At 55.2% G+C, this 26144-nt stretch overlaps 1 protein-coding gene across 1 annotated transcript in view; it reads right to left on the bottom strand.

Moving 5' to 3' along the window:
* LOC119700489 (dysferlin-like) overlaps positions 1 to 25124 on the bottom strand; it is a 38145-nt gene extending 13021 nt beyond the window's left edge. The window contains exons 1-30 of the mRNA XM_038135677.1: positions 24976 to 25124; positions 23314 to 23369; positions 22717 to 22808; positions 21548 to 21653; positions 19929 to 20043; positions 19653 to 19846; positions 19152 to 19280; positions 18980 to 19042; positions 18804 to 18854; positions 18696 to 18726; positions 18173 to 18288; positions 17342 to 17468; positions 16969 to 17072; positions 15141 to 15209; positions 15020 to 15063; positions 14838 to 14920; positions 13150 to 13191; positions 12328 to 12443; positions 11910 to 12023; positions 9926 to 10103; positions 8803 to 8927; positions 7859 to 7965; positions 5508 to 5700; positions 4674 to 4829; positions 3860 to 3991; positions 3396 to 3562; positions 2992 to 3106; positions 2795 to 2900; positions 2096 to 2238; positions 472 to 645 (exon numbers count right to left, since the gene is read on the bottom strand). Coding sequence (XP_037991605.1) covers positions 472 to 645; positions 2096 to 2238; positions 2795 to 2900; positions 2992 to 3106; positions 3396 to 3562; positions 3860 to 3991; positions 4674 to 4829; positions 5508 to 5700; positions 7859 to 7965; positions 8803 to 8927; positions 9926 to 10103; positions 11910 to 12023; positions 12328 to 12443; positions 13150 to 13191; positions 14838 to 14920; positions 15020 to 15063; positions 15141 to 15209; positions 16969 to 17072; positions 17342 to 17468; positions 18173 to 18288; positions 18696 to 18726; positions 18804 to 18854; positions 18980 to 19042; positions 19152 to 19280; positions 19653 to 19846; positions 19929 to 20043; positions 21548 to 21653; positions 22717 to 22808; positions 23314 to 23369; positions 24976 to 25069 — 3342 coding nt within the window. The 5' untranslated portion in view covers positions 25070 to 25124. The remainder of the gene's footprint in view (positions 1 to 471; positions 646 to 2095; positions 2239 to 2794; positions 2901 to 2991; positions 3107 to 3395; positions 3563 to 3859; positions 3992 to 4673; positions 4830 to 5507; positions 5701 to 7858; positions 7966 to 8802; positions 8928 to 9925; positions 10104 to 11909; positions 12024 to 12327; positions 12444 to 13149; positions 13192 to 14837; positions 14921 to 15019; positions 15064 to 15140; positions 15210 to 16968; positions 17073 to 17341; positions 17469 to 18172; positions 18289 to 18695; positions 18727 to 18803; positions 18855 to 18979; positions 19043 to 19151; positions 19281 to 19652; positions 19847 to 19928; positions 20044 to 21547; positions 21654 to 22716; positions 22809 to 23313; positions 23370 to 24975) is intronic.
* Between the last annotated feature and the right edge of the window lie 1020 nt (positions 25125 to 26144).

Consider the following 26144-nt stretch of genomic DNA (forward strand, 5'->3'; position numbering starts at 1 on the left):
TCCTGATTCCCCATTGGCCTTGGGATATTTGCGGGAAAAGGAGCGATTTCCAAGGCTGAGAATTCCCATTTGCAGATCCCATGGGAAAAAAGGGAATAGGAACAATCCCACTGGGAGCTTTGGGGGTGGGAGGCAGCCGGGACCCCCCGAGATGGGAACAGCTCATGGAAAACACCAGAGAGCCGCTTTTATCCCAAAGGGATCAACTCTGGATTGGAGGGAAAGACAGAGCAAGGAAAAAGGGGGAAAAGAGCCAAACAGGAGAGGAAAGAATTCCATAAAAACACAGAATGGCAGCTTTGTGCTGCTTTGGCTCTCACGGAATCATTGGAAAAGCGGCAGATTGGGAAATCCAGAGCGTGGAGAAATTCGGGAACAAAGAGGGCGGATAACGGGATAACGGGAAACAGATAACAAGCAGCTGATAACATTCCCAGCAGAAATTTGGGAACGGGAGAAGCTGTTCCCTACCAGAGCCCCTTCCAAGGCGAAGACGGCGGCGGGGCCGGTGCGTTCCAGAGGCTCCATCCGGCGTCTCCAGCGGCGCCGGCGGAAGGAGTCGGAGCGGCGCTGCTGGAGGTGGAAGCGCCAGCCGAAGAGGGAAGCGTATTCCCAACCATCCCCATCCAGCTCCTCCTGCTTGTGCTGCCAGACAGGGATCACAGGGATCAGGTTTCCCCAGATTGACCCAAAAGCTGGATTTAGTTTTTTTGGAATGTTTTTGGATATGGTTGATCCACCCCAGGTTTTCCCTGTGTCTCCCCCAGGCTGGAACCATGGAATGGAGTCATGGAATTGTTTTGGAGAATCATAGGAATATTCAGGTTGGGAGGGATCTCTGAGGTCATTTGGTTTCAGTTGGGAAGGGCCCTGGAGATCATCATGGAATCATGGAATGGTTTGGGATGGAAGGGACTTTAAAGCTAAGCCACTTCCAGGGACACCTCCCACCATTCCAGGTGGATCCAGCCCCAGTGTCCAGCCTGGCCTGGGGCACTGCCAGGGATCCAGGGGCAGCCCCAGCTGCTCTGGGAATTCCAGCCCAGCCCCTGCCCACCCTCCCAGCCAGCAATTCCTTGCCAAGATCCCAGCCCAATCTCCCCTTTCCCAGTGGCAGCCATTCCCTGCCTCCTGTCCCTCTGTCCCTTGTCCCCAGTCTCTCTCAGCTCTCCTGGAGCCCCTGCAGGGGCTCTGAGCATTCCCTGGATTTTTCCCTTCTCCAGGGGAACATTCCCAGCTCTCCCAGCCTGGCTCCAGAGCAGAGGGGCTCCAGAATCCTGGAATGGTTTGGGTGGGAAGTGACCTTAAATCCCATCCCATCCCACCCCATCCATGGGCAGGGACACCTCCCACTGTCCCAGGTGGATCCAAGTCCCAGTGTCCAACCTGGCCTTGGGCACTTCCCAGGATGGAGCTGGATTCTCCCAACCCAACCATTACCACTGCTGGATCCACCCTGGGAATGCAGCCCTCCAGCAATCCCAGGGATGAATCCCACTTGGAGCGGGATCGCTGGGCTGGGGCCAGACCCTGCCCAGGCCTGTGGAGCTCCAGCAGCTCCGCTTCCCATCCCGCTTTTCCCTTTGCCATCATCCTGATCCCCTGCCATGACTATGCCACCTCTGGAATTTCTCCCTGGATCATCCACCCCCAACCCTAGAAGGTTTTTCTCCCAGTGACACCCAGAGCAAATAGGGTGACAGTGGCTACAGTTATCCCAAAAATTTTCTGGGAAGGGAGACAAGTGGCTTTGGGAAGCGGCGGGTGGGGGGGTGGGAAACCGAGGAGTGGAAACAGCATTCCCGGTCCAATGGCACCATCTAGAGGGAAGCGGGATAGGGACAGGCTGGGGACACCGGCTCTCCCCCATTTCCCACACTCCCAGACTTTCCCGGATGTCCCCATCCCACCCCACATCCCAGTCAACCCCTCCGGAATGTTCTCCACCAATGGGAATGTGGCGTTTTCCGCTGGAAACCGGGACGAGTCCCCCTCAAATCTCCAAGGAAAAGCAGCTCCTGCCAAAGCCAGGCACCCACCCGCAGGGACAGGGCCACATCCTGATCCGGTGGCACCTTTTCCCGGCCAATCCCACCTTTCTCATGGCTTCCATGCTCTCCAGGTCGCGCCGGCGGAGCCGCACCCAGCGCCGGCGCCGGTTGGTGTGGAACATCTTCTCCGCTGGCACCCAGGCCTTGGGCTTGCGCTCCGGCGGGATCGTGATCCCGTATTCCCAGCCTTGGGAAGAAGGGATTACCTGGTGGAGGTGGGAGAAGAGCCTCCCTCCCCACCTTGGCTCCCACCAGGAATTTCCAACAGTGAAGGTGTGGCTGAATCCAGCAAAATTACCCAGTTGGATTTCCCTCCTTATGGCACAACCCATCCCTCTGGAATGCCCAGGGATGGATCCGTGGTGTCCTTGGCTCCAAATCCCACCCTGGGGACTCTTCCCTCCCTCCCTCCCTCCCTCCAGCCATTCCAACCCCTGGGATCATCCCAGCACTCTCCAGCCTGATGTTTTCTGGTTTTTTTCCACCAGGATCTTCCCAGATTATCCCAGCACTGCCTTTGGGAATTCCCATCCTACAGCTCCAGGCAGACAAGGGAAAAGGATCCCCCAGAGCCTGATCCCTTCTCCTGATCAAGTTCCCACAGCCATGGTAATGTTTTCAACCATAGACCACGGAAAGAAATCCCAAACTTCCCAAATCCCAGATCCCAAAATTCCAGGATCCCAAAATTCCCAAATCCCAGATCCCAAAATTCCAGGATCCCAAAATTCCGTCCTTGGTACCTTTCTCATCCACAGCCCTGTTGAGATCCGTGTCCCATTCCACATCTTCCCACTTCCAGCCTGGAGGACACTCGATCTCATCCTTGGGCAGGACCTTCTCCCCGTTCTGTGGGACACAGGGAATTCTCACCCCAGCCGACCCCTAAATTTCCCCTGGAATTTCAGCCCAGCTCCCACAGTTCCCAGTTTTCCCTCACCACGTCCGTGTAGGAATCGGTCATGTGGATCCACTGCCCCCCGGGAAGCCGGACCTGGTTCTCAAACACCTCCTCCACGAAGCTCAGGTGCCCGGCGTCCACGTCATGCAACAACCTGAATCCCGGGAATACCCAAAATCAGGGATTCTCCATCCCACCTTCCTCCTGGGCCATCCGCAGCGCTCCCAAATATCTCCCACCCCTCCGAGCAAAGTTATCCCTCAGGAAAAACCCAAATCAGGATGAAAATCCCACCCCAAATCTCCCCAGTTTTGAAGCATCCCAAGATTTGGATGAGGGGGAATCGCATCCGTGGACACAGATGAGGAACCACAGGGACATCCCGGATTTTGCCACCGGATTTTGGGATTTCCAGGAATTCCCGGCAGAAAAGCCCCACTCACGTCTTTTCTGGGCAGACGAACCAATCCCCAGCCCAGGTCCATCCCGCGGAAGGCCGGAAGCTGTCCTTGGGAAGCTTGATCCGGCCAGTGACGTCAGAGTACTTGGGATAAGTGAGGCCGGTGGTGCCCCAGTTCCCCACCAGCGCCAGCTTGGTCTGGTTCTCATACTGGGAGAGCCAAGAAAAAGATGGATTTGGGGTGGGAAGTACAGAATTCCATTAATAATCCCACAGAATCCCATGAATAATCCCTGCAGAGGGACAGGCCTCCTGGGAAAAGCCCAACCCATTCCATGGCATCCCAATTTTCCCATTCTAAGGGACAACACAGCTCCATGACTCATTCCCAACTTTCCCCTCAGCATTCCAGGCTGAGCTGGTGGGAACAGCGCCTCCTTCCCACAGTTTTTAGGTCCAGCCCACCCCCTTTTCCCGCCGGGATGGGGATCCCTTGGGAATGCTCACGGTTTCGGCGAAGACGGAGAGTTTTCCCTCGGCGAATTGGTTGAATTCCTTCTCATCCACAGCCAATCCAAACCAGAGCCGCACCCGGATCTGCGCCGGGATCCGCGGCCCCATCGTCTCCTCCTGCGGGTACTGCCAAGGAAAAGGCCCCCGGGAAGGGATTAATGGGAATTCTGGGAGGCTGGAAGGGTGGGAATGAAGATCCCTGGATGGGGCCGGTGGGACACGGAGCAGTCATGGGATAATGTCAGGAGTGGGTGGAGCGCTTTGGGATCACGGAATTGAGGTTGGAAAAGACCTTCAGGATCATCCCAATGCCGCCATCAACATCCCTGAAATGTGATCCCAGCTGACCTTGAGGGACTTCAAAATTCCAGTGGTCCTGGACAGGATTAGGATCACGGATAGGATCGGGGCAAGGACAGGGTCACAGAAAGGTCAGGGACAAGGACAAGGTCAGGTACAGGGAAAAGGACAAGGACAAGGAGAGGGAAAAGGTCAGGGACAAGGACAGGGACAAGGACAGAGTCAGGGACAAGGACAGGGAAAAGGACAAGGACAGGATCAGGGAGAAGGTCAGGGACAGGGACAAAGTCAGGGACACGGACAGGGAGAGGGACAGGAACACAGACAAGGTCAAGTATTTAAGGTCCCTCCCAACCCAAAACTTTCCATGATTCCGTGAAACCAGAGCTGAACATTGTCTTGGGACTTGAGTTTTCCCTGCTGGATTTTCCATCTTTTTAATTATTTTAAGGAAAAAACAAACTGTTTGGAAAATCAAGATTCCATCTGGACACGCTTCCAAAGGTACCTTGAGGAAGATGGTCTGGAGCTTCCCACAGTTCCGGCCGCAGCAGTTGGAGATGTTCCGGGAATACAGGACCTGGTGGGCCGGGACGCGGGCGAAGGCCACGCGTTTGTCCCCCTGGAGCATCCAGATGACAATGTCCGGGAGGCTGTTCTGGGGCTGGAAAACACAAATCCATAGGATCCCGTTAGGAGGGATCCACCAGCACGGCCAAGAACAGGATTGTGAAATCGTGGAACGGGTTTGCTTGGGAGGGATTTTATCCCAGATGGATCCAAGCTCCATCCAGCCTGGCTTTGGACACTGCCAGGGATCCAGGGGCAGCCCCAGCTGCTCTGGGAATTCCAGCCCAGCCCCTGCCCACCCTCCCAGCTGCAATTCCTTGCCCAGATCCCAGCCCAATCTCCCCTTTCCCAGTGGCAGCCATTCCCTGCCTCCTGTCCCTCTGTCCCTTGTCCCCAGTCCCTCTGCAGCTCTCCTGGAGCCCCTGCAGGCTCTGGAATGTTCTGTGAGGTTTTCCTGGATTTTTCCCTTCTCCAGGGGAACATTCCCAGCTATCCCGGCCTGGCTCAATGGCAGAGGGACAGAATTCCCCCTTTTCCTGCTGTGGGATCAGCCCAGAGCACATGGAGCTTCCCACCCACCAACATTCCAAGTCCTTCTCCCACAGCTGCTCCCTATCCATGAGTTGGACCTCAACCCATCCATGAGCAAGACCAACCTCAACCATCGGAGCCAAACCTGGCGCCGTGGGAGAACCCACGGATTTGGGAGCCGGGATGGAACATCACCCCCGCTTCCCACCAAAACCACGATGGGAAAACCAGGAAGAGTCACCTCCTCCGCCATGGCCCGGAGCCGGCACAGCCAATCCTCCGCCTGATCCAGGATTTGGGAAAGGCCGGGATTCTCGTGCTTGAGCCTCAGGGCCACCTTCAGGATCTGCTCCAGGTGGGTGCTCCGGAAGCGGAACAGGTTCTGATCCAGGTGGGTGCTGGATGCCCTCCCCAGGACATCGGGAAGCTTCAGGCTGCAGGGATAGGCGGGAATCAGGGATTGGGTTGGATCGGGATGGACCTTGAAGGTCATTAAGGGCTGTTAATTGCCACTGATGATCATTAATGGTGATTAATGGTCATTAGTGGTCATTAATGGTCATTAATGGTCACTAACGGTCACCAATCATCATCAATGGTCATTAACGGTCATCAATCATCATTAATGGTCATTAATGATCATTAAAGATCTTTACAGATCACTAATTTTCATTAATGGTCACCAATCATCATTAATTGTTCATTAATGGTCACCAATCATCATTAATTGTTCATTAATGGTCATTAATGGTCATTAAGAGTCACTAATTGTCATTAATGGTCAACAATCGTCACTAATTGTCATTAATGGTCACCAATCATCATTAATTGTTCATTAATGATCATTAAAGGTCATTAAGAGTCACTAATTGTCATTAATGGTCACCAATCATCATCAATGGTCATTCATGGTCATTAATGATCATTAAAGGTCTTTACGGATCACTAATTGTCATTAATGGTCACCAATCATCGTGAATTGTTCATTAAGGGTCATTAAAGGTCATTAAGAGTCACTAATTGTCATTAATGGTCACCAATCATCCTAATGGTCATTAAAGGTCACCAGTTATCATTAATGGTGATTAATGGTCACTAATGGTCACCAATTTTAATCAACGGTCGTTAATGGTTGCTAATGATCGTTACATGTCATTAATGGTCACTAATCAGCATTAACGATCATTAATCCATCCCAAATCCACCCCCAATAGCTCATCCAGCTTCCTGTGGGATTTTCCAGCCTTTTTTAATGGTTTTTCCATATTTTCCAAGCAAATTTCCAAGGAATTGAGAAGCCACCGAGGATATTTGGGAACAGAGCACAAGAGCTGCCAACCACAGCCGGAATTCCCCCTGGAATCAGGATGGGAATGAGCCACGCCCACATTTTAATATCCATTATCCAAGCTCCTGGAAAAAAATGGATCAGGTGCCAAACTGGGAGGTTTTCCTGTAAAACTCAAGGATTTATGGATCCGCTGCTATAAATGAACTTCCTGCTCCCGGCTCCCGAGCCGCAAATCAGGATTTCCTCCGGAAAAAATAGATGGAGAGAAAGATAAATTTATTTTTAGGCCGTGGAGTCGTTTTGAAGGAGATTTTTTTAGGATGCGACATTCCCACCTCAGGAATTGGGATTGGGATCTGTAAATCTCTTTTTTTTATTGCAGGTAAATAGGGAGAACATGGAATTATGGAATGGTTTGGGATTTCCCACTCTCCCAGGTTACTCCAAGCCCCGTCCAGCCTGGCCTTGGAGAATTCCAGGGATGAGGATTTGGAGTGAGGGGGAATGAGGAGGGAAAAGGTGGGAAAAGAGGGGGAAAGGGGAAAAAAAGGAAAAAAAAGGGGAGAAAAAAGGAGGAGGGGAAGGGAAAAAAGGGAAAAGGAAAAAGGGGAGAAAAGGCAAAAAAAGGGAAAAAGAGGGGAGGGAATAAAAGGGGGAAAGACAAAAAAAAGGGAAAAAACAGGAAAAAGAGAAAAATGGAAAAAAGAGGAAGAGAGGAAAAGGGAGAAAGAGAAACAAGGGAGAAAAGGGGGGAAATGGAAAAAAGGGGGGAAGAGGGAAAAGGAAAAAAAAAAAGAAAAAAGGGAGAAAACAAAAAAAGGGAAAGGGGAGTAGTGGAAAAGGGGGGAAAGGAGGGGAAATGGACAAAGATTAAAAGGGATAAAGAGGGAGAAAAAGGAAAAAAAGGAAAAAAAGAGGAAAAAGAAACAGAAGAAAGGGAGGAAGGGAAAAGGAAAAAAGAAAGCAAAAAAGGGGAAAGGGGGAGGGCAAAAATGGAAAAAGAGGGAAAAGGAGAAACTGAAATGAAGGGGAAAGTGAATAAAAGTGGGAGAAGGGGGGAAAAGGGAGGAAAAGGGGGAAATGAGGGAGATAAAACAGAAAAAAGGAAAAAAGGCGGGGAAAAGGAGGGAACAAACAAAAAAGGGATAGAAGGGAAAAGTGGAAAAAATGAGGAGAAACTGGGGAAAGAGAGGGAAAAGGGGGGAAAAGGGGGGGAAGAAAGGAGAAGAGGGGCGGAGGCAGTGTTCCCTCCCAAGACCAAGGAGAAACATCAGGAAAAGTTCCCTGAATTCCCGAAGTACCTGCAGTCAGCGATGACATCATCGAGCAGTTGGGATCCCAGGGCCTCCAGCTCGACCGGAGAGCGGTTGGATTTCAGAGCCACGTGGACCCTCTCCAGGTTTGCTTCCTGCAGGAAAAGTGGGGATCAGGAGCTGAGGAATCGCCCGGAATCTCATCCTGCTTCCAGGATATTTCCAGCAAGAGGAAACTCCCAGGGATCAGAGATTCGACTCTGGGTCCCGCCAGGGATCTGCATCCAAATGTTTGGAGCTCCAGGGAAACCAACAGGGAAATCCAATGGGAAAGCTCAGAAATCACTCAGGAGCTGAAGGATGGCCCCTGGATTGCTGGAATTGCCTCCAGGTTGGACAGGGCTTGGAGCAACCTGACACTGTGGAAGGTGTCCCTGAACATGGAATGGGAGGGGATTTAAGGTTTCTCCAAACACAAACCATTCCAGGAAAGAATGGATGCTCTCGGAGAGCTGGGAGCATTCACCTGGAGAAGGCAAAATTCCAGGGAGTCCCTGACGGGGCTCCAGGACAGCTGCAGAGGGGCTGGGGACAAGGGACAGAGGGACAGGAGCCAGGGAATGGCTGCCACTGGGAAAGGGGAGATGGGGCTGGGATCTTGGCAAGGAATTGCTGGCTGGGAGGGTGGGCAGGGGCTGGGCTGGAATTCCCAGAGCAGCTGGGGCTGCCCCTGGATGCCTGGCAGTGCCCAAGGCCAGGCTGGACACTGGGGTTGGAGCCACCTGGGACAGCGGGATTTTGTCCCTGCCCATGGCAGGGGTGGGACTGGGTGGGATTTAAGTTCCCTTCCCACCCAAACCATTCCATGATTCCATGAAGTTCCTCATCCAGTGGATACACGGCTGTGTCACCAGACACTCCCCAGCCTGGAGGTGGCCTCTGTCCCCTCCCGGTGTCCCCAGGATGTCCCCAGGATGTCCCCGGGCACTCACCAGCCGCTCGGCTCCGTAGAGCAGGAGGTTCTGGGCGTCCATGCGGTGTCCGATGTCCTCCCAGTAGGAGGAGAGCACCACCACCGGCTTCACGTTGCCCCAGGGCAGGTAATAGTAGTGACAGCCTGGGGGACAGCACGGCGTCACCCCGGGATGTTGGGATAACGGGAGCCACCCCTCGGGAGCGGGGATGAAAGGGGAAGAGCGGGATCGGGATGGGAATTCGCCTCGGAAGGTGTTTGAGAGGAAGATGGGAATGGTGTTCTCCAAATCCTGGAGATTCCACCGAGGTCCATTGGGATCTGACTCCATGGCTCCGGCAGGAAAGCCAGAAACCAGCTCAACATTCCTGGTGGGAGGAGATGGGAGCCAGGAAAAGGCCAAGAAAAGGTGCTCCCAAAAACCACCTCATGGAGCCAAGAGACATGCCGGCTTCCCTGCTCCTTCCCAGACAAAAATTCCCCATGGATGAAGTGGGAAAACCCTCTGGAGTTGTCTGGTCCATGCAGGGACACCTTCATCAGGATCACCTGGACACAACCCCTGGCTTCCCCTGGATCCTGGGCAGTGTCCAAGGCCAGACTGGACACTGGGGCTTGGATCCACCTGGGACAGTGGGAGGTGTCCCTAAACATGGATGGGGTGGGAATGGGATGGGATTTAAGGTCCCTCCCACCCAAACCATTCCAGGATTCTGGAGCCCCTCTGCTCTGGGAGAGCTGGGAATGTTTTCCTGGAGAAGGGAAAAATCCAGGGAATTCTCAGAGTCCCTGACGGGGCTCCAGGAGAGCTGCAGAGGGACTGGGGACAAGGGACAGAGGGACAGGAGGCAGGGAATGGCTGCCACTGGGAAAGGGGAGATTGGGCTGGGATCTTGGCAAGGATTTCCTGGCTGGGCTGGAATTCCCAGAGCAGCTGGGGCTGCCCCTGCATCCCTGGCAGTGCCCAAGGCCAGGCTGGACACTGGGGCTTGGATCCACCTGGGACGGTGGGAGGTGTCCCTGAGCTGGAACAGAATGGGATTTAAGTTCCCTTCCATCCCAAACCATTCCATAATTCCAGGGTTCTCTTCCACCTGCCAGGTTTGGATCATGGACAGGAAGGGAATCCATGCCGTGCTCACCATCGAAGACGGCCCGGCTGTACTGGGTGGTGGAGGCCAGGGGCAGGCAGGTGGTGTCGAACTTGTTGCCGTAATTCCCGATGCTGACCTCGAACTGGATGGCGCCGTCCACGCCCTGGAGCATCGTGGCCGAGTAGAAGGCGGCGAAGAGGGAATATTTCCGTCGGCGCAGGTATTTCTGGAATACGAATGGGAATTGGGCGTGGAGGAGATGCTGCTAATGATCTCCGGGATGTGGAGCCAGAAGAGGCTGGAGGGAAAATCCTGAGCGGCTGAGGGAGATGGGAAGAGGCTGGAGAACCAGGAAAAGCTGAGGGAGTTGGGACGAGGCTGGAGAACCAGGAAAAGCTGAGGGAGTTGGGAAGGGGCTGGAGAACCAGGAAAAGCTGAGGGAGCTGGGAAGGGGTTGGAGAACCAGGAAAAGCTGAGGGAGCTGGGAAGGGGCTGGAGAAGCAGGAAAAGCTGAGGGAGCTGGGAAGGGGCTGGAGAAGCAGGAAAAGCTGAGGGAGTTGGGAATGGTCTGGAGAACCAGGAAAAGCTGAGGGAGTTGGGAAGGGGCTGGAGAACCAGGAAAAGCTGAGGGATTTGGGAAGGGGCTGGAGAAGCAGGAAAAGCTGAGGGAGTTGGGAAGGGGCTGGAGAAGCAGGAAAAGCTGAGGGAGTTGGGAAGGGGCTGGAGAAGCAGGAAAAGCTGAGGGAGCTGGGAAGGGGCTGGAGAAGCAGGAAAAGCTGAGGGAGTTGGGAATGGTCTGGAGAAGCAGGAAAAGCTGAGGGAGTTGGGAAGGGGCTGGAGAACCAGGAAAAGCTGAGGGAGTTGGGAAGGGGCTGGAGAACCAGGAAAAGCTGAGGGATTTGGGAAGGGGCTGGAGAACCAGGAAAAGCTGAGGGAGTTGGGAAGGGGCTGGAGAACCAGGAAAAGCTGAGAGAGCTGGGAAGGGGCTGGAGAACCAGGAAAAGCTGAGGGAGCTGGGAAAGGGGCTCATTCCAGAGAAAAGAAGGATCCACAGGGACCTTCTGGCTCTCCACAGCCCCCTGACAGGTTGGACCCAGGTGGGAGTTGGGATCTGATCCCAGGGAATAACAGGATAGAAGGGAATGGCCTCAGGCTGTGCCAGGGGAGGCTCAGGGTGGACATCAGCAGGAATTTCCTCATGGAAAGGGTGGCCAGGCCTTGGAAGTGCCCAGGGAGGTTTGGAGTGCCCATCCCTGGAGGTGTCCAAGAAATTCCTGGATGTCCCAAGGTGGGCATCGGGCACAGCTTGGACTTGATGACCTTGGAAGCTTCTCCGACTGCAGGGATCCTGGGATGGGAACTTTCTTGCAGGGGGAATAACAAACTTTGCAGCATGGGAATTCTGGGGGAATTTTAGGAAAACCAGATGGAAGAGGAGGCTGCAGCTTCTCATGGAAAAGGAGCCAAAGGAGGAAATCTGAGAGAGCCGGAATGAAGGGAAACCTCTCACAACATCATGGGAGAGCTCAGAGCCCCTGGCAGGGCCTGCAGGGGCTCCAGGAGAGCTGCAGAGGGACTGGGGACAAGGGACAGAGGGCCAGGAGCCAGGGAATGGCTGCCACTGGGAAAGGGGAGATTGGGCTGGGATCTGGGCAAGGAATTGCTGGCTGGGAGGGTGGGCAGGGGCTGGGCTGGAATTCCCAGAGCAGCTGGGGCTGCCCCTGGATCCCTGGCAGTGCCCAAGGCCAGGCTGGACACTGGGGTTGGATCCACCTGGGACGGTGGGAGGTGTCTCTGCCCATGGAACAGGATCAGCTTCAAGGTCCTTTCCCACCAAACCATTCCATGATCCCACAATTCCATGCTCACCATGACCAGCTCAGATGGACCAACCTGGACACTTTGGGATGAAAATCCAGCAGGAGACCCCTCCAGGAGCTCACAGACCAAGGGACAACCCCCACCCATGGCCAACATCCCTTCCCTAGTGTCCCACGTTCCAGTCCCAGAGATTTTCCAGAAATTCCAATACCTCCACCCTCAGGATGTCATCGGCAGGAATCTCCTCCACCTTCTGCTCCATGTGCTCCACCAGTTTGGTCTCCAGCTCCACCAGGATCCGGCCCCGATACGCGACCCCCTCGCCCTTGGGATAGACCAGGAACAGGAGTCAGGATCCCGGAATTCCCTTCCCGAGGCCGAGCTCTGCCTTTGCTTCCAAGGAGCTTCATCGCGGAGCAGCAGGATCAGGCAAAGAATTCCAGCCGGCGCTTCCGAGGTGGGATTTTGGGAGCAGAGCAGGATCGGGAGGCGTTAGCGGGAATAGCCAGGAGTGGGAAACACAGCGCAGGCTCCTGATGACAAAGCCAGGTTGGGTTAGAAGCAGCTTTTTTCGGGAAAAGAGGAGCCGGAGGTTATTTTGGGATGCGCCGGGAAGCAGCCGATGTCACCTTTCCCAAATTGAGCGTCTCGTAGGGATCGGGAAATCCGGTGAATTCCCGGGGGCTGCCGTACAGGTTGATGTAGCAGGGCCCGAAGGTCGGCAGGAATCCCAGCCCGTCATCCACTGGGAATGGCAGGGAAAAGAGGGATTAGGGATTCCTGGACGCACCTTAGGAATGCGTAACGCTCGCTGTTGGATCACACAGATCACACAGCTGGAGGCCACCAAAGTCCTGGAATTTCCACCCATTTTGAATCCCACGGCCTCACCTTGGAGCAGGAGAAAGTCACGGAGGGCGTGGCGCTGAATCCTGGGAATTCCCAATCCCAGGAAAAGTCCCCACGGAAAAGGGCGAGGTCAGAAAGGGGTCGGACAAGAGTTAGAGTGACAGGAGAGAGGAAAGAGCCTCAGGATGTGCCAAAGGAGGTTCAGGTTGGATTTTCAGGAAAATTCCTTCCTGGAAAGGGCTGTCCCCACCCCTAGAGGGATTGAACATCCCTGTGGAAGTGGCACTTGGGGACACGGATAATGGGTGGCCTTGGGAGCCGATGGATCAGAAGGATTATCCAATCCTGTGATTCCATGAGGAGAATCCCTCATTTTTATGGAATTTTGAGCGGGAATCCTGCCCTGAGCTCTGTGCGCCCGGCTGGCTCCACATTCTGGACACGACAGCATCCCGGGAATCCCCAAAGGGCCAAACCGAAGCCATTCCCTTTTCCCAAGGTGCCCAACTCATCCCAGCTGATCCTCCCCCAGTCCAGAGAGCGGAACCAGTAAAACCAGTCCCGGGAGGCGCTGGAAAACTGGGATGTTACTGGGAACGTACGGTCCGAGGGTTTCAGAGGCTTCACAGGAGCAGGAAACTCATCTGAGGCACAAAGAGAGGGAGAGAGGTTGGGAAAGGTTGGAAGAGGAGCATGGAAAAGGGATGGAGAAGGGAATGAGGGGGGAGATTCCCACGGGGTTTAGTGCAGAGAGACAGAGAGAGAAAGGGAGAGGTTTCTCATGGAATCATGGAGTCAAGGAATTATGGAATCATGGAATCCAGGAATCAGAGAATCATGGAATGGTTGGGGTGGGAAGAGACCTTAAACCCCATCCAGGTGCATCCAGGGACACTTCCCATTACCCCGGCTCATTCCGAGCCTTGTCCAACCTGGCCTTGGACAATTCCAGAGGCTGTGGGAATGGGGTGGAGCGGGATTGGAGCATCCCTGAGTTGCATTCCCAGGCATTTCCTCAGGATCAAGCAGATCCCGGTGGTGGGAAGGGAGATGCCAGTCCTGGATCCCACCATTCCCATCCTTCCTCCAAGCCTCTCTCTCTCTCTCTCTCCAGCCCATCCCAGGATCTGTGTTGGGATTGGGAAGAGGGGACTGGACAGTGCCGGGGGTGGGACACGGGTGGAGCCTCTGGATCGTGTCCTGATCCATGGAATCACAGAATGGTTTGGAAGGACCGTAAAGCTCATCCCGTTCCATGGGCAGGGACACATCCCACTATCCCAGCGTGCTCCAAGCTTTTTCCAGCGTGGCCATCCCCTGTCCCTACAGCTCATGGGGAGATCACAAAGCCAAGTGTGGAATTCCCACTGGGATCGTGGATTCCATGGAAGCGCTGGCAGCAGGAAAAGCTCATGCAGGTGGAAGCTCCAAGCTCTCAGCAAAGCTGTGTCCCAAATTCCTGCCCTCCCACCTGGCACTTGTGACAGTGACACCCCGCTGAGCCCTGCCACGCCTGGGGGTCCTTACCCTCAGAAAAATCCCGGGATTTGGAACAGAACGGGCTGGATGGGAATTCCCACCATGTGACAGCCCCTAAATGTCACCTCAGTGGGCTGGACACCTCAGGGGGGACGTGGCTGCCAGCAGCGGTGCCACCACCACCACGTGTCACCAACCTGCAGCCACACCATGGACCTGCAGCCTCCACCCCCATTCCCAAGTATCCACCAAATCCTAAATCCAGAGGGGATGGATCCATCCAGAAATAGGACAGAGCTTGGAGTGACCGCAGGACCCCACTGCACATCCCCAGGTGGGGACAGTGACAGCTGTGACATCCCCAAAGCCACCACCAACCTGCAGCCACACCATGGACCTGCAACTTCCTTCCCCCATTCCCAAGTATCCACCAAATCCTAAATCCAGAGGGGTTGGATCCATCCAGAAATGGGACAGAGCTTGGAGTGACCACAGGACTCCATCCCATGTCCCCAGGCAGGGACGGTGACAGCTGTGACATCCCCAAAGCCACCACCAACCTCCAGCCACACCACAGACCTGCAACTTCCTTCCCCCATTCCCAAGAATCCACCAAATCCTAAATCCAGAGGGGTCGGATCCAATCTGGAAATGGGGCACAGCTCAAAGTGACCGCAGGACCCCATCCCATGTCCCCAGGCGGGGACGGTGACAGCTGTGACATCCCCAAAGCCACCACCAACCTCCAGCCACGCCATGCAGCTCCTCCAGGGCCATGCATCCCAAATCCCGGCCTGCTTCCCACCCTTACCCTCCAGCTCCCCGCCGGGGGCCGAAATCTTGGACATTCCGAGGAAAGCGGTGCCGATGACGTCATTGTGTGTCAGGCGGTCCCTGTGAGGTGACATTGTCACTTTGGGGACCGTGGTGGGGGGGCGATGTCCCCGTGCCCATCCCGCCGCTCCGGGCACTGGGAATGCCCTTCCCGCTCACCAGTCGGTCACACGGATCCTCATCCGCTCGCACATGGAAGGGAACTGGGAAAAGGGATACGGGAAGAGGGTGAGTGGTGCTGGGGACACCGGGAGGGGACCTTGGGGACACCAGGGCTCACCATGGCCGGCAGCGTCAGGCACTGGTTCCACTGGGGGTTGGCGTTTTTCTCCAGGATCCGGGAGTAGAGCTGGAAGGGAGGGATGGGAAGAGGGAAAAGTTGGTGTTGTCCCAGGAAAGCGGTTGTTGGCCCAGTTCATGGAGCAGGGAAGCCTCAGATTCCCTAAAACCCGGCTTCAGATTCCCTAAAGTCTGGCCTTGGATTCCCTAAAATCCGGCCTTAGCTTCCCAGAAGTTGAGGCTCAGATTCCCCAGAATCCAACTTCCGATTTCCTAAAATCCAGCCTCAGGTTTTCAAAAATTCAGCCTTAGACTCCCAAAAGTTTGGGTTCACATTCCCCAAATCCAGCCTCAGGTTCCCCAAAATCCAGCTTCAAATTCCCTAAAACCCAGTCTCAGGCTCCTCAAAATCCAGCCTCAGTTTCCCTAAAATTCATCTCCAAATTTCCTAAAATCCAGCCTCAGATTGCCTAAAATCTGGCTCTGAATTCCCTAAAATCCACACTCAGGCTCCTCAAAATCCAGCCTTAGATCCCCTGAAATTCTGCCTCAGATTCCCCCAAATCCAGCCTCTGATTCCCTAAAGTCCATCCCCCATTCCATGGGGTTCCTAAATCCCCTGGTGCAGGAGGCAGAGGATGTTTCAGATTTCCCAGGAGGTCTTCCCACCTTGGGACCAGCAGGATCACATTTGCCCCAATTCCAGGAGCAAATTTCCCTATTCCAAACCAAATTCCCACATTCCAGGACCGAACTCCCTCATGCCGAGACCAAATTTCTCCAAATTCAAAGATCAAATTTCCTCATTCCAGGACCAGGCTTGGGGATCCACAGGGAATGTCCCACTGCCATCCCAGCTCCAAGGACACCCCTCTGAAATCCCAATCCCAGGGATCCAGAGGGAACGTCCCACTGCCATCCCAACCCCAATGAGATCCCGCTGAAATCCCAATCCCAAAAATCTGTGAGGGACTGTCCCACTGCCATCCCAATCCCAAAGACTTGGGTGGGAATGTCCCACTGGAATCCCAACCCTGAAGACCATGAGAGGTCATCCTGCTGCCATTCCCAATCCCAGGATCATCCCGCTGCCATTCCCAACCCCAGGATCATCCCGCTGCCATTCCCAACCCCAGGATCATCCCACTGTTATCCCATTCCCGGGAACACCCCGCTGCATTCCCAGTCCTGAGGACATCCCACTGCCATCCCAATCCCAGAGATCTGGGAGGGAATGTCCTGCTGTCATTCCCAATCCCAGGATCATCCCGCTGCCATTCCCAACCCCAGGATCATCCCGCTGTTATCCCATTCCCAGCAACACACTGTTACCATCCCAGTCCTGAGGACATCCCACTGGAATCCCAATCCCAGAGATCTGGGAGGGAATGTCCCGCTGCCATTCCCAATCCCAGGATCATCCCACTGCCATTCCAAACCCCAGGATCACCCCGCTGTTATCCCATTCCCGGGAACACACCGCTGCATTCCTAGTCCTGAGGACATCCCACTGGAATCCCAATCCCAGAGATCTGGGAGGGAATGTCCTGCTGCGATTCCCAATCCCAGGATCATCCTGCTGTTATCCCATTCCCGGGAACACCCCGCTGCATTCCCAGTCCTGAGGACATCCCACTGGAATCCCAATTCCATGGATCTGGGAGGGAATGTCCCGCTGTCATTCCTGATCCCAGGATCATCCCACTGTCATTTCCGATCCCAGGATTATCCCACTGTTATTCCAGCCCCGGGAACACCCCGCTGCCATCCCAATCCCAGGTTCCTCCCGCTGCCATTCCCGGGATCCTGGAGGATCCCGCTCTGCTGACCGTTTTCCCGGCAAAGCTGACTTCCACGAAGGGATCCACCAGGTTCTTCTTGTTGCTCTCGAAGCCAAAGATCTGCCGGACGTTGTCCATGACGGCATCATCCACTGGGAAAAGAGGGAGATGCCAAAATCCATGGAATTCTGCAGCATCCAGAGGCTCCCAGCTGCCCCACCAGCGGAATGAGCATTCCCATGGAGGAGACGCTCTCCAGGCAGGAAAAGCAGGGGGATAAAACCAGTTTGGACCAGTAAGAAACGCCTCTCCCACAAAACTGCCCGATATTCTTGGATTATGATACGGATCATTCCCTTCTCCGGGCCCTAATTCCTGCCCGGAATGTCGCGATTCCAAGGGATCCCAGGGAAAAACCTACTCTGGGGCAAATCCTCGGCTTTGAAGATCTTGAGGCAGAACTGGGCCCCCCTGAGGGTGACCCCGGTGGGGCGCAGCAGATTGGCCTCGATGTCCTCCTTGTCCTCGGCCACCTCCTTCTTCTCCAGCTGTGCGGAGAGGACAACGGGAAAAGTCACCCCCGGATTCGGGAACGACCAGGAAAATCCCAAAAAGAGAGAGGCTGAGTGGGAGTCAATCCCTGGGAGTGACCAAGGTGAGGCTGGATGGGGCGGGATTTAAGGTCCCTTCCCACCCAAACCATTCCAGGATTCTGGAGCCCCTCTGCTCTGGGAGAGCTGGGAATGTTCTCCTGGAGAAGGGAAAAATCCAGGGAATGCTCAGAGTCCCTGAAGGGGCTCCAGGAGAGCTGCAGAGGGACTGGGGACAAGGGACAGAGGGACAGGAGGCAGGGAATGGCTGCCACTGGGAAAGGGGAGATTGGGCTGGGATCTTGGCAAGGAATTCCTGGCTGGGCTGGAATTCCCAGAGCAGCTGGGGCTGCCCCTGGATCCCTGGCAGTGCCCAAGGCCAGGCTGGACAGTGGGCTTGGATCCACCTGGGATAAAGGGAGGTGTCCCTGGGTGGGAATGGGATGGGATTTAAGATCCCCCTCAACCCAAACCATTCCATGATTCCATGAGAAAATGCAGCACTTTTCCCCCAAAACAGAGGAAAATCCAAGCTGTGTCTTCCCTTGGAATGGCCGTGGTGGTTGGTGGCTCTTGGCCGGAATATCCCAGGGCTGGAACGTCCCAGGGCTGGAACGTCCCAGGGCTGGAACGTCCCCGCCATTCCCAGCAGGAATACTCACGGGAGCTTCGTCTCCAGGCCCCAGCACGCAGGCGCTGACCTTCAGGTAGCCCTTGGCTCCCGCGGAAAAATCCTCCGGATCCGAGAGGAGCAGCCACTTCCTGCGGAAAGCGTGTTCTGCGGGAAAACGTGGAAAACTGGGAATTACTCCTTGGATGTGCAGGGAGGTCAGGGATGCTCCTGGCTGGGGTTTAAATGAAAATCATGGAATGGGATAAGGGAATATTTCAGTTCCTTTCCCAGGAAGGGACCAGGGAAGAGGGAGAGGTCTTTGGAACAGAATTCCCGGAGAAGCTGTGGACGCTCCATCCCTGGAAGTGCCCAAGGCCAGGTTGGATGGACTTGGATCCACCTGGGATAATGGAATTTTTCCCTGGATGGAGCCGGGTGATCCTTAAGGTCCCTTCCCACCCAAAGCATTCCAGGATTCCATGGTCATGGATTTGGGGTTCCTCTGTGGAAAAGCTGGGATGTGAGGGCGCATTTCCCAAAAAAAAATCCCAAAGCAGTTTCCCAAGGCTCACTTGGCTCGGAGTAAACGGTCTCCACGTCCATCTGCGGGATGAAAGGAAAAGGAGATTCCAGAGTTCATCCAGAGCAGGAAACGCCGGGAAAAGGGGATGGGATCTTACCCGGAATTCCCCGATCACCGAATCCGTGCGGAACGATCGAGAATCCACGACCTGAAAATGAGGAAAAATGGAAAAATAGGCGATATCCAACCCAAATCCTGCTGGGATGGAGGGTCCTAGGGAACAGGAGGGGTTTTCCTGGGAAGGGGAGAATTCCAGGATTTCCCAACACTCACCGTGAGGAAAATGGGAGCATCAAACAGCTCTGATGGGGACTCGAAGACGTTGAAGAAGAAAGTCTGTGGAAAACCAGGATGAGGACGAGCCGTTATCCCGGTTTTTCCCCCGGAGCGCATTCCCACATCCCAGCCTCTCCCAGGAATCGCTGGAGTGGGAATTCCTGCTGACCTCATCGAAGAAGGGACTGTTCCCTTTCCGGATCCGCGTTCTCCGGGTTTGTCCGGCAACCGTCACCTTCACCACCGGCCGGATCTGGATCCCGGGAAGCTGCCGGGCCTCGATGACCCTCACCCGGATCTGGGATGGGATGGAGGATACGCAATCACTGGGATAGGAATCACCGGGATCATCCCATGGGATGGAGGACAGGGAATCACCGGGATCTGGGATGGGGTGGAGGACAGGGAATCACTGGGATCATCCTATGGGATAGAGGACAAGGAATCACCAGGATTGTCCCACAGGACGGAGGACAGGGAATCACCAGGATCATCCCAGGGGATGGAGGACAAGGAATCACCATGATAATTCCATGGGATGGAGGACAGGGAATCACCAGGATCATCCCATGGGATGGAGGACAGGGAATCACCAGGATCATCCCACGGGATGGAGGACAAGGAATCACCAGGACAATCTGCAGGATTTTATGGGAACAGCTCATCCCACCTGGAAATCCTGCGGTTTGTTGGATAAGGGTTTTTTGGGAGAGCTCCTCCTCCTCCTCTTCACCCCCTGGATGTGATTCCCGGGCGGTTTCCTTGGGAATGAGGGCGGCTCCGAGCCCGGTGCTCCTGAGGACGCCGAGGGCTCCGTGTTCCCCACGGCCTCCGGATCTTCCGTGTCCTCCTCTCCAGCCGTCTCTGCCCGGCAGGAGAAGGGAAATGAGGGATTTGGGAATGGGTTTGGATTCCAGAAACAGGGATGGGGAGGGGTTGTGGTTACCGGTGACAGTGTCCAGCTCGACTGCAGCCGGGGCCGGCTCCGGAGGGGCCGGATTTGGGAAAAGCGGGATAGCGCCCGGAGGGGGGATGTAGGACACCTGCAGGAACAGGGAGGCCTGGAAAACAGGGTATGAATGTCAGAGAGGCTGGGATGGGAGAACTGGGATCAAACTGGGAGGGAGAGGATCAGACTGGTCCCAGATTGGGAAGGACAGGACTCAAACTGGGATCAAACAGGGAGGCCTGGAAAACAGGGAATGAATGTCAGAGAGGCTGGGATGGGAGAACTGGGATCAAACTGGGATGGGAGAACTGGGAGGGAGAGGATCAGACTGGTCCCAGATTGGGAAGGACAGGACTCAAACTGGGATCAAACTGGGAGCTTCAAGTGGGAGGGACTGGGATCAAACTGGGAGGAACACGCTCAGACTGGTCCCAAACTGGGCGGGAAGGGATTCAGACTGGGAGCTTCCACTGGAAGGGAAAGGTCTCAAACTGGGATCAGACTGAGAGGGATATGGCTCAGACTGGGATTAAACTGGGAGGGAAGGGATTCAGACTGGTCTCAAACTGGGAGCTGCCACTGGGAGGGACATTGCTCAGACTGGTCCCAAACTGGAAACCCCAACTGACCCCAAACTGGGAGTCCCCCTGGCCATGCCACGGCTCGTACTGGCCCCAAACTGGGAGCCCCAACTGGTCCCAAACTGGGAACCCAAACTGGTCCCAAACTGGGAGCCCCAACTGGTCCCAAACTGGGAGCCTCAACAGACCCCAAACTGGGAAGCCCAGCTGGCAATGTCATGTCTTATACTGGCCCCAAACTGGGAGCCCCAGCCGGTTCCAGACTGGGAGCGCCACCAGGTCCCAAACTGGTCCCAAACTGGGAGCCTCAACTGACCCCTGACTGGGAGCCCCAACTGGTCCCAAACTGGGAGCCCAAACTGGCCATGCCATGGCTCGTACTGATCCCAAACTGGGAGCCCAAACTGGCCATGCCACGGCTCGTACTGATCCCAAACTGGGAGCCCAAACTGGCCATGCCACGGCTCGTACTGATCCCAAACTGGGAGGCCCAGCTGGCCATGGCATGGCTTATATTGGCCCCAAACTGGGAGCCCCAACTGGTCCCAAACTGGGAGCCTCAACTGATCCCAAATTGGGAACCCAAACTAGTCCCAAACTGGGAGCCTCAACAGACCCCAAACTGGGAGCCCCAACTTGTCCTAAACTGGGAGGCCCAACTGGCAATGTCATGGCTTGTACTGGCCCCAAACTGGGAACCCCAACTGGTCCCAGACTGGGAGCCCCAACTGGTCCCAAACTGGGAACGCAAACTGGTCCCAAACTGGGAGCCTCAACTGATCCCAAATTAGGAGTCCCCCTGGCCACGCCATGGCTTACATTAGTCCCAAACTGGGAGCCCCAACTGGTCCCAAACTGGAGCCTCAACAGACCCCAAACTGGGAGGCCCAACTGGCAATGTCATGGCTTGTACTGGCCCCAAACTGGGAACCCCAACTGGTCCCAGACTGGGAGCCCCAACTGGTCCCAAACTGGGAGTCCCAGCTGGCCAGGCCATGGCTCACACTGGTCCCAGACTGGGAGCCGGGCACTCACCCCGGTGCTCTCCTTGCGCGAGTCCAGCAGGGGGAGGTTGAACGAGGCCGCCAGGCTGGGAGTGCCCAGAACATCCCGGAGCGGCACCCGGGATTCTCCCAAAAACCTGCGGGAAACAGGAACAGGGCTCAGGGCTGCTCCAAGGGCATCCAAACCATTCCAGAGCCCAGGAGTCCGGAGGAGGTCACGGAGATGGAGCCAGGCTGGGAGAGCTGGGAATGTTCAGCTGGAGAATGAAAAATCCTAGGGAATTCTCAGAGTCCCTGCAGGGGCTCCAGGAGAGCTGCAGAGGGACTGGGGACAAGGGACAGAGGGACAGGAGGCAGGGAATGGCTGCCACTGGGAAAGGGGAGATTGGGCTGGGATCTGGGCAAGGAATTGCAGCTGGGAGGGTGGGCAGGGGCTGGGCTGGAATTCCCAGAGCAGCTGGGGCTGTCCCTGGATCCCTGGCAGTGTCCCAGGCCAGGTTGGGATGGGGCTTGGAGCAGCCTGGGAGGTGTCAGCCGGAATCTTCCTGCTCTGGGACCCTCCTCCCATTTTCCCGTGGCTATTTATGGGCACCCAGGAGTTGGAGTCGTCCCAAATTCCAGTCGCCTTGGATTTCAGCCCAGCAGCAATTCCAGCCTCGGCTCCAGCCCTGGGATCAGGATCCTTCCCGCCCTGGGCCGCATTCTCAACCTCTTACTCCTAAAAATAAATCCCTTCCCCTATTTTTTTCCCCTTTTCCAAGCAGCTCTCCCACCCCACAGAGCCGGGGAAGGCCGGGAATCACCGGAATCCCCTCCATCCTCACTCAGCAGGAGCCCCCGATCCATGGGGAACCCCTGGAACGGGGAGGCACCGGGATCAGCAGGAGGAAGGAAACCGGAGGCTCCGCTCCCGCTGCCGTTCCCGGCACTGCCGGCGCCTTGGGAATGATCTTGGCAGCGCTTCCCAAATCCCGGCTAAGTGTCTGAAATGTCTGTCCCCAAACAACCACCCCCTGTGTATTCCCGACCTTCCAATGCCGGAATTTCCCCCGGATTCTGAGCGAAGCAGCCCAAAAATGCAGCTCCAGCCTCCCACGGCCATCCCACAGCGGGAATCCGTGGCGTCTGGGAAGAGCCGGATGAATCCCGGGAATGGGAAAAGGGAGAAGGGGCTGTGTCCGGCTCCGGAATTTTTCCCACCTGTTTCTTCCCATGGTTTCATGGTCCTTGACCACCACGGTGAGCTCGGCATCGGGATCCAGAGGGATTCCCTTCAGATCCCACTCGAATCCCTGGAAAAAAGAGGAGGGAGAAGCTGGGATCAGCATCTGGAAGTGGATGCTCCAAATCCCAAATCCCCTCAGAATCACAGCATTCCCAAAGCCAAATTTCCCAGCAAATCCCCTGGGAAAAGTTGCCTTGGGAAAAAGTTTTCCTTGGCCATGGATTACCAGGAAGGAGCAAACCCCAGGAGCTGCTCCAGTCCCAAATCTGTGCCCGTTTTCCCACCAAATTCCCTTTTTTTTTTTTAAATTTTGGCCCATGGGAGCTCAAAGACGGGGTTGGATGGGAAAAGGTGCTGGAAAAATTCACATTCCATAGAAATTTCTTGTAACATCCATGCCGAGTCCGGATAAGACCTTGATGGAGGGGGAAAAGGTTGGAATTCTGCCTGGAATTCCAGGGCAGAAAGGGAATGATCCCAAACTTTCCATGGGGCAGAAGCCCGAGGGAATAACCTGGACTCGGGGCCATTTTCTGGGAACAGGGATAAATCCAGGGACCGGGAATTCTCACCTCGTTCCAGACAGGATTCACGTTGTTCTTGATGACCTTTGTCCTCTTCTTGACACCTGGAAGGAGAAAAACCAGGATTGGGATCTTCCCAGGCTTTGGGAGCTTCCCAAAGATCAGGAGCTTCCCAAGGATCAGGATTCCAGAATGAAACTCCGATCTCAGCTGGGGCTGAGCTTCCAGGGACTCCCAGAATTCCCAGGAGCAGGATCAGGCTCCATTCCCTGATCCCAGCTAGAGCTGAACTTCCAGAGATTCCCACAACTCCCAGGAGCAGGATCAGATCCCATTCCCTCCTGCCAGCTGGAGCTGGGCTTCCAAAAATTCCCAGGAGCAGGATTGGATCCCAATCCCTGATCCCAGGCGGAGCTGGGCTTCCAGAAATTCCCAGGACCAGGAATGGATCCCATTCTCTCCTCCCAGCTAGGGCTGAGCCTCCAGAAATTCCCCGAATTCCCACGATCAGGACCCGGTCCCATTCCCTGTTCTCAAGCAAGGCTGGGAATGCAGAGATTGGATGCAGGATCCTACTTGGATCCCCAACCCTTCCAGGCCGGAAAATGTGCTGGAAAATCCCACGGAACCTCCTCCTTGCTGTGCCTCAGTTTCCCCAGGAGCATCCAAAGGTTTCCAAGGATTGGGAATTCAGGGTGGGAAGAGCCACGGGAGATCCCAAACATTCCGTTCCCTCCATTCCCAAACCCCGGGATTGTGCCTCAGTTTCCCCAGGACCCCTCAAAAGCCGCGGGTGAGAATCCCGGGATTCCCCCAAATCCAACGCTCCCAATCCTGGGAATGCACCCACCCCCTTCCCAAAGCCACGCCCCCCCATCCCTCCTGGAATGTCGCCGCATCCCAAGGGAGGGACCCCCGCGGGAAGAGGAAAAGGAAAAGGACAAACAATGGAGGTGACTCAAATCCCGGGAGACTCCGGGATATTCCAAATATTCCCGGTTTTCCGCTCTTTTCGCACCGTTCAGCGACTCCTTCCCTATTTGGGACTGGGGAAGAGCCGAACTTCCCGGCTCTGGGAATATGGAAAACTCATCCCACTGTTTTTCCTCATCCAGAGGTTCATTCCCATCTCGTTGCTGACTTTTCCCGGGATTCAGAGCCCTGGAATTGCCTTGGGCCGGGATTTGGTTGAAGATGGAGCTCCCGGAATTCTCCAGAGGGATCCCGGCGGGAATAGGATCAGCAGCACCCCTATTCCAAATGGAAAACCTGGACCGGGAGCCGCTCGTCCCTCTCCCTAATTTTTGTTAAAAATTGGATTTTTCCCCATTTTTTCGAACTCCAGGGAAATGCCAGGGCGGCACGATCCTCCAGCGGGAATTTTGGGAGTGCAAACCCCTCCGTTTTCCCAGGAAATCCATCCCTCGGGAATGGGATAACCCCTGCTCCATGCGGGATTATCCACATCCATCCCACTGCAGAACTCAAGGATGTAAAGGGATGGAATTCCCGGGGATATTCCAGCGTGGATTTAAAAACTTGGGGATCAGTGGGATCAAAGGTGCAAAGCAAAAGATTTCCCAAGGATTTAGGAGCTTCCCAGATCCCAAATTTTCCGGGGAGCTGCTTCCAAAGCAGCAGCTAAAAATATTCCAAACCCTCCCTTCTTTCCCCCCCGCTCCCAAAAAAAAAAAATCGGGATTCCCTCACCTCGGAATGTCAGGCTGGCCACGGGATCGCTTTGTTTATCCCGCTTTTCCAGGTTGGGAAGTTGGGAAGCCCTTTGGAGCAGGCAGCGGAGCATGGCCGGGATCGGGAAAGCCGGGATCGGGAAAGCCGGGATGAGGATCCGCTCTCCCTTATCCCATTCCCACCCCCTTTTCCCGGTCCGGCCCTTCCCCGGCACGGGAACGCCCCTGGAGGGGCTGGGAAAAAAAACCGGGATGGTGGGAAGGAGAGCTGGGATTGGGGGGAGATGGGAATAAATCCCTGGGATTCAGGGAGGCTGAAATTCCCAGGGATGGCCAAACACCGGGATTTGGGAATGCTGGTAACACCAGGGATGGGGAATAAATCCTGGGAATTTCAGGATGCTCCAAGGACTGAGGATGAGCCAGCACCGGGATTTGGGAATGCTGCAATTCCCGGGGATGGGGAAAGAAATCCTTCGGAATTCAGGAATGCTGGAAACCACAGGGACCAGGAATAAAATCCCTGGGATTCGGGAATGCTGGAAAGCCCAAGGATGCCCAAATCCCGAGATTTGGGAATTCTGGGAACTCCAGGGATGGGGAATAAATCCCTGGGAATCTGGGGATGGGGAATCAATCGCCGATCCAGGGAGTCTGAGGTGGGAAATGAAATCCTTGGGAGCCAGGAATGCTGGGAATATCAGGGATGGCAAAACAGCGGGATTTGGGATGGAGGGGAACCCCAGGGATGGGGAATCAAATCCTGGGATTCCAGGATCCTGCAGTTCCCAGGGATGAGAAATCAAAACATTGGGATCCAGGAATTCTGGAAATACCAGGGATAACCTGGCACTGGGATTTGGGAATGCCGGGAACCCCAAAAATGGGGAATGAATCCCTGGGATTCAGGGATGCTCCAAGGCCTGAGGATGAGCCAGCACTGGGATTTGGGAATGCTGCAATTCCCAGGGATGGGGAATGAAATCCTTGGGAATTCAGGAATGCTGGAAACCACAGGGACCAGGAATAAAATCCTGGGATTCGGGAATGCTGGAAAGCCCAAGGATCCCCTAAACCCTGGGATTTGGGAATGCTGGGAACTCCACGGATGGGAAATAAATCCCTGGGATTTGGGGATCCTGCCATTCCCAGGGATGGGGAATCAAATCATTGGGAGTCCAGGAATTC

Source organism: Motacilla alba, chromosome 4, assembly GCF_015832195.1.
Source record: "Motacilla alba alba isolate MOTALB_02 chromosome 4, Motacilla_alba_V1.0_pri, whole genome shotgun sequence".
NCBI lineage: Eukaryota > Metazoa > Chordata > Aves > Passeriformes > Motacillidae > Motacilla > Motacilla alba.